The 11,290-nt window shown below is 44.1% G+C and overlaps 1 protein-coding gene across 5 annotated transcripts in view; it reads right to left on the minus strand.

Moving 5' to 3' along the window:
- The window catches only part of Gtf2e2 (general transcription factor IIE subunit 2), a 47,015-nt gene extending 35,925 nt beyond the window's left edge, over positions 1-11,090 (minus strand). Inside the window, exons 1-3 of one of the 5 annotated variants that reach the window (XM_085844025.1) lie at positions 10,326-10,815; positions 9,253-9,377; positions 7,131-7,303 (exon numbers count right to left, since the gene is read on the minus strand). In XM_085844025.1, the coding sequence (XP_085700151.1) occupies positions 7,131-7,299 (169 nt within the window). In that variant the 5' untranslated portion in view covers positions 7,300-7,303; positions 9,253-9,377; positions 10,326-10,815. The other 4 variants (XM_021169635.2, XM_021169636.2, XM_021169638.3 and 1 more) reach the window with 4 other exon arrangements.
- Between the last annotated feature and the right edge of the window lie 200 nt (positions 11,091-11,290).

Here is an 11,290-nt window from a genome sequence, read left to right on the forward strand (position 1 = left end):
TTTAGGTAGCAAAATCCTACCTAAATTGTGCCTCTATTAAAATGTGCCTGCCTCTAAACCCAGAACAAAACATGTCTATACAGAGCCCTTTGTTATAGCACAAGGAAGGGGATGAGGCAGTCTTGATATACAGCCCAGGCTAACCTCAACCTCAATCGATAGGCCCCAGCCTCCAAAGGAATGGGATTACAGGCATGTGGCACCACGGCACAAAGTCCCTGTTTATTTAAACTCCAGTACTTTAAAACTGACTGAAGACAATATATTCTTAATGGCTTGACTTTCAGACAGCATTAGTGTTAATATGAATGTACTCGCAATAATCAGGAAGGTCACAAATATGATTCCCACAAACTGACTTGCTTTGGGTCCAAAAGTCTAGGGTATTTCCAAACTAAAACACACTACTATGTGCTGTAAATTACATTTCTTGAAAGTATTCTTTTATTTTTACTTCTCCTATTCACTCTATCAGGATCTAAAGATATTCAATGCACCAAAAACTGTTAAGAAAGGTGAAAAGCGGGGCTGGTGAGATGGCTCAGTGGGTAAGAGCACCCGACTGCTCTTCCAAAGGTCCGAAGTTCAAATCCCAGCAACCACATGGTGGCTCACAACCATCCATAACGAAATCTGATGCCCTCTTGGTGCATCTGAAGACAGACAGCTACAATGTACTTACATATAATAAATAAAATAAATCTTTAAAAAAAAAAAAAGGAAAGGTGAAAAGCACTGGGTGGTGGTGGCGCACACCTTTAATCCCAGCACTTGGGAGGCAGAGGCAGGGGGATTTCTGAGTTCGAGACCAGCCTGGTCTACAGAGTGAGTTCCAGGACAGCCAGGGCTACACAGAGAAACCCTCCCTCGAAATAACCAAAAAGAAAAAAAAAAGAAAGGTGAAAAGCTTTTATTAGAGCTGACAGAGTTTTTGAGGGGTGGGTGGGTTTGGTTTGGGATTTATTTTATTTTATATTTATTTGTTTCTCTTTGTTTAGCCTTGCTTGCTCTGGAACTCACTCTGTAGACCAAGCTAGCCTCAAACTCACTGAAACCCACCTTCCTCTGCCTCCTAGGTGCTGGGATTAAAGGCATGTGCCACCAACACTCAGCAAGATTGATTTGTGTGTGTGTGTGTGTGTATGTATGTGTGTGTGTGTGTGTGTGTGTGTTTATGTATATGAATGTTTTCTTACATGTACAGAAGAGGACTTCAGATCCTATGGGACTACAGTTACAGGTGCTAGTGAGCCTCCATTGTGGGACGTGGACTTGAATTCTATAAGAGAAGCTAGAGCTCTAAACCTCTGAGCCATCTCTCCAGTCCCCTGGGATTTGGGATTGTTATATTTTGAGGTACAGCCAAAGCTGGCCTCCACTCTCCAAGTAGTGGGATTACAGGTTTACACTACCACACCTGTCTCTTATAAGAGTATTAAAGACATTAAGCACCTCTTAAGAACTGTGGCAGTTGCGGGGCGTGGTGGCGCACGCCTTTAATCCCAGCACTTGGGAGGCAGAGGCAGGCGGATTTCTGAGCTTGAGGCCAGCCTGGACTACAGAGAGCGCTCTCTCTCTCTCTCTCTCTCTCTCTCTCAGTATTTTTCAAGTAAAAGTTTCTCTGTATAGAGCTGGCTGTCCTGGAATTTGCTCTGTAGACCAGGCAGGTCTCACGCTCACAGTGATCTGCCTGCCTCTGCCTTGTAAGTACTGGGATCAAAGGTGTGCACCACTACCACCAGCTTTCTTTTATTTTCATGTTGTGTTTGCACATTGCACATGTGTTTATATGCACTATATGTGTGTGCCTACTTCCTACGTAAGCCACAAGAGGGTATCAGATGCCCTACAACTGGAGTTGGAGACCTAGCTTCCATGAGGGTCAAGGTAGTGAGCCCAGCTCACATCAAAAACAGCAAGTGCACCTTTAATCCCAGCACTGGGGAGGCAGAGGCAGGCGGATCTCTGAGTTCGAGGCTAGCCTGGTCTACAGAGTGAGTTCCAGGACAGCCAGAGCTACACAGGGAAACCCTGTCTCAAAAAAAACAAAAAAAAAAAAAAAAAAAGAACAGCAAGTGCACTTGCTCAGCCATCCCTCCATCCCATTTCACTTCTTGTTACCCCAATGGCCATGCAGAGAACATAGTTTACATTCTTAATACTGTTTTACTATCACCTAAGAAAACCATTACACTCCCTTTGTGAGGAATTAGGCTATGCATAGACAGGCTGGTCTCCAGTCGCGCTGAGGTCTGAACCCCGAAGAGTGATAATTCACCTACATGACACAGTAGGCGTTCCCTCATGCTCCTGGACTGTGGTTCCTGCCTAAGTTACCACCCCCCAGAGCCCCCACAAGAAAAGCATGGCTAGAAGTCACATAGGCAATGGCCCAAGCTTCTGACCTTCAGGCTAAACTCCTCCCCAGTTACCTAGCAACAGTAAAGACTATTAAAGGGATTGTTAGGCCCCCACCTCTCTCTCTTACTTCTCACTCTCACCCTCTCACTCTGTCTCCTCTCCTCTCTCCTCTACTCTCTCCCTCTTTCTCTTTCTCCCTGCCTTTCTACAATAAAGCTCTAAAACCATAGTCTCTGCTCATCAAGGCTGTGCTTACTCTCGCCAGTGTTGGGAACCTCTTCCCTCATCCCTCTGCCCCATAATCTCAGTGGCTTTAGGGATTTCCAGGGCTTTAGCAAAGTAGCTCCGGGGCTCCCAGGTAGGGCTGCCCCTTAGCACACACACACACACACACACACACACACACACACACACACACACACACCCGAAGAGTGGGTCAGAGGCTTAGATGCCCACTCGGGGATGAGTGTAAAGTGTATGGCAGCTCTCCCACACCTGACTGACCAGAGAATAGGTGGAACTCTGGTGGGGTGTGGGTCTTCCTCTTCCCACTCTTCCCCAGAGCCCCCCTTTTTAGTTCCCAACATACCTTTGAGCCAGAAACGACAGCTACAAATTTATTCCAGGAAATTATCTCAGAATAAATAATCTATACATGTTTGAAAAAAAAATGTCATAATGAAATCCATTATTTTCTATGCTATTTTTAAAAATTATATTAGAGGCTGGAAAGATGTCTCAGTGGGTAAGAATAATTGCTGCTCTTCTAAAGGCGCCAGGTTCAATTCCCAACCATGTGGCAGCTCTTTGTCCTGGTCTGTCCACCCTGGGCCATGAGTCATGTTATTTTTAAAAATTATATTAGAGGCTGGAAAGATGTCTCAGTGGGTAAGAATAATTGCTGCTCTTCTAAAGGCGCCAGGTTCAATTCCCAACCATGTGGCAGCTCTTTGTCCTGGTCTGTCCACCCTGGGCCATGTGTATCCAGTCTGTATATACTATCCATGTTAGTGATGAGGTAATCCTCCAGGCTCTCAGCCCCACTATTAAGGCACTGCAGTTTCTGTTCAAGCAACCCTTCTACAGTGGCCTAACACCACACGGGAATTATAGCATCTCAAATCGCAAGAGTAAAGTACAATTAGATATTCTGAGAGAGGCTACTACAGTCACTTAAGTTTTAATGCAATAATTCTTAGTGGTTCTACTTAATTATTAGTTACTTTGATTCTTTTATTGTACCCAATTTACAAGGTTAGCTGTATAAAAGCGTGCATATGAAAAATAAACTGCATAGCACTCAGCACTACTCAGTTTCAGACATCTAGACTCTTGGAGTGCACTCCCGAGAGTAAGGGGTTATAGACTATGTAATACAACCTCTAGGCTGAAAAGAAAAACGTTGTATTTTTATTGTCTTTACAATGACATTGCTTCATTTTTTTATTATAATTAGTAGCTTATATGCAAAATATACAATATATACTGGGGGTTAAAAATACATACTGCATCCAGGACTCTGGAAACTCCCTGCTATTACACGTTACAGGTAAAATAGGCACACATACAAGCATATATACTAACATTATTTCCTAAGATCACAGTTCTATGGATCCAAATTGATAAGGCAATTTGCACATTCATTTCTAAAGTTTTTGTCTCCTATTACTTACTAACTTGCTCTATGGTGGAAAAAAAATTATATTCCCTGTAGAAAACTATGAGAAAAAAAAACAGAAGCTGGGCATTAACATGCCTGTAACCCCAGCACTTGAAAGGCTGAGACAGAAAGACTATTTGTTCAAGACCAACCAGGACTACATAGACAGGCAAACCTGGACTACACAGTTAGACTGTCTCTTAAAAAGTAAATAAAATAAACAAGGCTAGAGAGATAGCTCGGTCGTCAAGAGCACTGGTTGCTCTTCCAGAGAGCCCAGATCCAATTGCCAGAATCCATATGGAAGCTCAGAACTGTCTGTAACTCCAGTTCCAGGGGATCCAACACCCTCACAGATACACACTCATATATGCACACAAAATACCAATGCACTTCAAATATATCATTGAAAACATAATTTTAAAAAATGCTGAAAAAGCCGGGCGTGGTGGCGCACGTCTTTAATCCCAGCACTCGGGAGGCAGAGGCAGGCGGATTTCTGAGTTCAAGGCCAGCCTGGTCTACAAAGTGAGTGCCAGGACAGCCAGGGCTATACAGAGAAACCCTATCTGGAAAAACCAAAAAAAAAAAAAAAAAAAATGCTGAATATAACGGAACTGTTGATCCTCTGTTGAAATTACAGATTTGTGCCACCATACCCAGGTTATGCAATGCTGGGGATCAAATTCAGAGCATCATAGATCGTAGGCAAGCACTCTACCAACTGAGATATAGCTTGCCCAAGAACAGTGAAATATGTCTAAGAGATCAAACCAGGTATGCATGTAGGATCAGTGTAAACACACACACACACACACACACACACACACACGCATTTTGGGGCTAGAAAGATGGCTCAGTAGTTAAGAATATTTGCTGTTCTTACAGAAGTCCTAAGTTTGGGTTCCAGTACCCACAATGGTTCACAATCATCTCTAACTGCAATTCCAGGGTATTCGACATCATCTTCTGATCTCTGAAAACACCAGGCACACATGAAGTACACACACACACACACATATGCAGGTAAATATTCACAAAAATAAGGACCTAAAAAATAAAGAAGAAAAATAAAAACACAATGAAGCTCATAACTCATGCCTATAGCCCCAGCATCAGAGGATGAGGCAGGAGAATTGCCATGTTAGCCTGGACTATACAATGAACTACAAATCAGCCTGGAATACAAAATAAGAGACTGTCTCAAAAAAATAAATCAAATAAAAATGCACAATGATGCCTGGCGTGGTGGCACACACCTTTAATTCCACTCGGGAGGCAGAGGCAGGTGGATTTCTGAGTTCGAGGCCAGCCTGGTCTACAGAGTGAGTTCCAGAGCAGCCAGGGCTACACAGAGAAACCCTGTCTTGAAAAACAAAAAACAAACAAACAAACAAAACAAAAAAAAAAAAAGCACAATGATACTCCCACAATAATATTCACTCACATCCACCAAGAACTACTATAAACAAAAAGACAAGAAAGAATTAAGTACTGATAAGGATGAGAAATAGCTAGACCTTCATTCGTCTCTGGTGAAAAGTAACAATCTACTTACTGTGATGGCTAACTTTGATTATCAACTTGACACATCTGGAAAGAGGGACCCTTAATCAAAGAGCTGCCTCCATCAAGACTGTCTCTGTGCACAGCACATCTGTGGGGCACCATCTTGAATGATTAACTAATGTGAGAGGGCCAGCTAACTGTGTACAGTGGCACCCCTGTGCTAGTGCTCCTGAGTTGTACATGACTATGGTTAAAGAGATGGCTCAGTAGTTAAGAACACAGGCTGTTCTCCCAATCCCAGTAACCACATGGTAGCTTGCAATACTCCGTTAACTCCAGTCCCAGGAAATCCAATTAATTATTTTGTCCTCCATAGGCACCAGGCATGCATGTGGTATACAGACATACATGCAGACAAAACACTCACATTTGTGAATCTTGAAGGAGGAGGAGGAAGAGGAGGAGTCTGACAAGGGGAAGCAGCCCAGTAGGCAGCACTATACCCAGTGGTCTCTGCTTCAGTTTCTGCCTCAGCTTCCCTCATGATGGGCTGTAAGCCAAACAAATCTTTTTCTCCCCATGGTATTTCTAGTTAGTGTTTTAGCACAACAACAAAAAGACCAAACCACAACAGTCATTTTAATAGTTTCTTTAAAAGTTAAACATAAATTCACATTATCCAGAAAATTATAAGAATTTTCTAAGAATCTAGGCAAGAGAATTATTGCATTTGAGACTATACTGACCTACCTAGTGAATTTCAAGCCAGCCTAAGCTACATAGCAAGATTCTATGTATTCAAACCCCATCAACCAGTAAATAAGAAAACTGTGATATATCAATACAATGGAATACTCTTTGGCAATAAAATACTAACTCACCCAATAACGTGGATAAAAACATGGATAAAAATGAAAAACATACTAAATAAGCCACGTATAAAAGCGCGCCCTGTATACAGTCTATGTATAGCAATTGTCTAGAAGGCAAATGTACAGACAGAAGGTAGACGGTTGGTTATCTGGGGCTAGGATCAGAAATCACCAAAACGTGCGCATCAGACCACTGAATGAGAATGGAAATGTTCTAAAATGGGAGTAATTAGTTGCACTATATATACTAAAAAATATTTGCCCTATATTTTTAAAATGTAAATAGCGTGTTCTAGAACTAAACCCTCAGTAAAGTGTAGGTTTTTGCTTCTGTTTTTTAAAACTTTTCCACCTAGTAGGAGTGTTATGTACATTTTTTCCCCCTTTAATTTTATTGTATGGATGTTTTGCCAGCATGTGTGCCCAGAGTTAAAGGTAGTTGCAAGCTGTCGTGTGGGTTCTGAAAACATACTATGGATTTAAATTCATCTTTTATATTTAACCAAGAAACTCATTAAGAATATTAAGCTTGCTTGGTGTGACAGCACAGGTCTATTAAAGCTCTCAGGAGGCAGGGCAGCCAACTCTGTGGGACGGTCTTGTCTACATAGGAAGTTCCAGGCCAGCCAGGAACTGCATAGAGTCCATATCTCAAAAGAGAAACTGAACGTGCCATTACTAGCTTCCCAAAAAAATAGTAACAAACGTCCCAAAACAGTTCTCCTCACCTGAATTTTGTTTAGAGCCTGAGGATCCTCCATGTTCGACTTTTGCCTTCTTCTTCTTGGATGAGGAGGAGGACGGTGACTCAGAAGGCACAGCACGTTTTTCTACCACAGGAGTGGAAAGAGCTCGTTTTTTGAACAGCTCTCGATCTCTCAGTAGGCTTGGATCCATAATGCTACAAGACAAACACGAACCTTTAATATATATTCAAATCACTCAAACCCACATGCCACGTCTACACCCCTTGGCAAGTTAGTTCCCACAACACAAAGTGTCGCTGTTCTGTGCAGCAGCTGCACATTAAGTGGCACGAGGAGGGCTGCAGTGGTGGTGCACAAGGACTTCCAGGGCTACCTTATGAGCGAGCACTTCGGGGAACCAGCTGCCAACTAGGGTCTCCCCATTTCAGCCATCAATGACATTTAGAAGTCTCCAGAGATTATCAGTGGATGGATGGCTTTCATCCTTTGTTGCCACACTGTGACATTCATGAGATTTGCCTACAAGGTACAACCTGGAATCTGGCTTCTATCTGCACATCACGTAACAAATGAAGTGGATCAGCTCCTTCAGGGAGCACAGCTTATCAACTGTGAGACGAATTAGCAATGCAAGAACCAGCTCTTAAAAGGGACAGTGCCCAGTCACTTCTGCCAAACCAGATCATTGTAAATAGTCTCGCTGAGGGGAAAACATAGAATGCTATCTCTAATAACCATGCTAACTTTATAGAGCAGCCAAGAAACCCTAAACCAACTCTACTGCCTTATCAGTTGCAAACAGCTACCTTCAAGAGCAGTCCAAAATATGTAACTAATAATTCTGAATGGTGGTTATCTCCAGTAATATGTAGTATGCATATATAGTGATGTGAACATATTGGGATTTGTGTAATAAAAATCAAAGGGAACAAAATTTTGTAACTGTAAGGACTTTCATATTCAAAATTCTTGACTTTCTCCTTAATGACAACAATATATCCTTCAGTTAGCCATATACTGACACATAATTTCCTGTGGTAAAAAGTTTCAGTGTTTTCCAGTGTATAGACTCAGACTTGTAACTTAATGGCAATAAATGACTTAAGTATTTCTATAAAATACACATGTATACATACATATATACGTATTATATATACCCTTGCCTTGTTTCATGGGGCCCTGGGTTAAATCCTCAGCACACACAAATTTTAATTACAAGCATAGCTCACACTTGAAGCTCACATTATATACTATGTACCAGTGCTCTAGAAGTTAGAAAGCATATTTAGGCTCATTGAAGAAGGAAGGGGAAGGGGAGGGGGGAGGGGATGGGGAAAGGGAAAGGGAAGGGAAGCGAAGAGAAGGAAAGGAGGGGGGATCGGAACTGCTATAAATTAAATGGTGTGTTTTAAAAACCAGTGCCCTCTTATTAACTAAGAAAGCTGGATTAAGGTATTAAAAACATCTATAGAAGCTGGGCATAGTGGTTGTACACCTTTAATCTCAGCAATTAACCTGGGGCAGAAGCAAGCTGATTTCTGTGAGTTCAAGGCAAGGGTCTACATACAGAGTTTTAGGACAGCCAGGACTACATAGAAAGACACTGGAGGGGTAAAAGTGTACAGAAAATTCCTGATTTAGGAGGTAAAACTAAATGATCATTCCCGCTCCTCTTCCCCCCCCACCCCCAGTTATAAAACTACAATTTTAAGCAATCTCAACACAACCAGAACACAAGAACCACCAGTTGAATCACCATGAATCTTACAAAAAGTCTTTTCTCTTCCTAGCACTCTGCAGCAGGGTTCAGAAAAGCTCACTCTTGCCCCTGTGAATGAATTTCACACTAGTGTTCGTTCAGTCAGGGGGGAAAGACCACTCTACAGAGGCTACTTCCAATGATAACCCTTTCATACACTGAAAATATTTTAAGTTGAAAAGAAAATGCATTCAATACATCTTTTGTACTGAACATAAATGCCTAGCAACCTGGTACACAAAGGCATATCAACTGTGCCCTTGTGATATCGACTGGGAGCTCACGGCAGCTGCCTAGCATCATTAAAGTACAGTACTAAGTCACTAGCCTAGCAAAACAGCGTAACCTCAAGTTCAGTTTTTACTAAGTATTGCTTCCACATACATCTTCAGGGAAGCCGGAGCATCCCAACTGGTTCCACACACACTGAGTTCCTTGATTAAATAACAGGGAGATGGAGACTGGAGATATAGCTTGCTGGAGGCATGTGGCAGTGTGACAGGTTCGATCTTGATCCAGAGGGATTAAAAAAAAAAAAAAAGCACTCATAAGGAAAACTCACTGTGAACTTCACATAAGAAGAGCTGAAGAGGCCCTGGTCTAAGAGTGAAACACCTGCTCCTCCCAGTTTCAATTCCTAACATTTGAGCAAATCATCTACAGAACTGCTTTAAATGTAGTTTCCTCCTAGGTCTGGGGAATGGGGGCACTATCAGTGTTGTACATACTTGGCTCAACTCTAAAAGTGAGGAAGTATTTATGAAAGATTTTTTTTTCAAGAGTAATTGTTATTTTGATTGTATTAAGTAAGAAATTAACATTAACTTAATATGCAAGTGAGAGAGGTATGAGAAGGGAAAGCATGAAAATAAGAAAAAATTCACAAGTGAGAAGACTGAGGAAACAGGCGGTTTGCAACTCCTAAAACAGGAACATTTTACTTCATAAGGTCAGATGACTAATCTGGACGTCAAATAAAGACTTTAGGACCGATCAAACCTGTACAACTTAGAAAACCCTAACTACATAATGCCCACAAGTCTGAAAGACTAGTCATTAGTGCTATGGCTAATTTTAACAAATAAAACCTGAATAGCAGTGGCACAACTAAGGAAGAAGTCATGTGTCCCCGCCCTGGAACCCTAGCAAAGCTTTCTGAAATAAAAGAGACCTCTCTATATGATGATACCAACAAAGGCACCCAGAGCAAGCGGTTTACTCTCCGGAGTTCCGACTAACTTTTCCTCCTTTTGCAACCAACATCTGTACTGCAGTGCACATCTTAGGGCTAACCTGGGTGGTAAAGAAACTATATCCACGTCTACTTTACATTAATCTGGTCAATCAAAAGCCCCGAACAGGATGTCCCGACCGAGCGCTGGTACGTTTCACGGTGGATAGCTACCGGAAAACTAACATTTCAAATCTTCAGGCTCCACTGTCCAGTTCTTTCCTACCCCAGAATCTGCAATCTTCCAGCAGTCTGTCTGTCTACTCTGTCTCTTGCTTCACGGCTCGCCCCCGAGTACCGGAGCACATCAGGAAAACGGAGCGCAGAGTTCGATCGGGAAAAATGCCTCTCGACTCCTCCGAAAACTCACAACCTCAAAAAGTTTAAAGCAGCATTAGAAAAGCCAGTCGGGAGGGGACGCCATGGTGGTCCCCCCAACTCCACACAGGGCTGAGCTCGGCTGCTGTGGTTGTGGCCAAGAAGCGGACGGCACCATCCGCTCGCCCACCCGGAATCCTTCCCGCTTTCCAACCCGAAAGTTTGCTGTATGGGCGTCCGGCCTAAAAGACAATGCTGGCTGGGGCGAGCCCCTCCTCTCGGGGGCTCGGCTTTGGAGAACGGCTCGGCGGCGTGGCGTCCACGCGCGCGTCCCCTCGGAAGCCGCGTCCCGCTTCGGGGCAGCCGAGTCCTCCGCGGGACTCGTCCTCCTTCGCCCGCCGCCGCAGCTCCTACCTCAGCGCCCGCAGCCCGCGCCGCCTCCCGGCCTCCGCGTCGGCCGCACGCACTCACGCACGCACACACCCGCCCACCGCGGCCCCGCTTCCCGCCCCCTGCCGCCGCCGCCGCCGCCGCGGCGCGCACTCCCAGCACGGACCTGCCGAGGAGGTCGAACCCGAGGCGGCAGCGGCGGCGGCAGCGGCGTTGGCAACACAGCCCCGGCCCCGCCCTCCACTTCCTGGTGCGGCGGCTAGGACGCTCGCTCCCAGCAACCACCGCGACGCCGCTCCGAAAACGCGCCTGCGTCACGGCGTGCTCCGCCCCGAATTTCCATGACGACCGGAGCGCGCTCAAAGGCTGCCCGCCACGTTAACTCTACCAGCTCTGCTCTAGGGAAGAACGGAAAGCCGCTTTTCTTGGCACAAAATCAGAGCTTAGGACCAGCTCCTTCAGCCGGCTCTGGAGTCTAACCCA

This window comes from Mus caroli, unplaced genomic scaffold (assembly GCF_978045245.1).
Source record: "Mus caroli unplaced genomic scaffold, Mus_caroli_1 scaffold_10, whole genome shotgun sequence".
Classification (NCBI taxonomy): domain Eukaryota; kingdom Metazoa; phylum Chordata; class Mammalia; order Rodentia; family Muridae; genus Mus; species Mus caroli.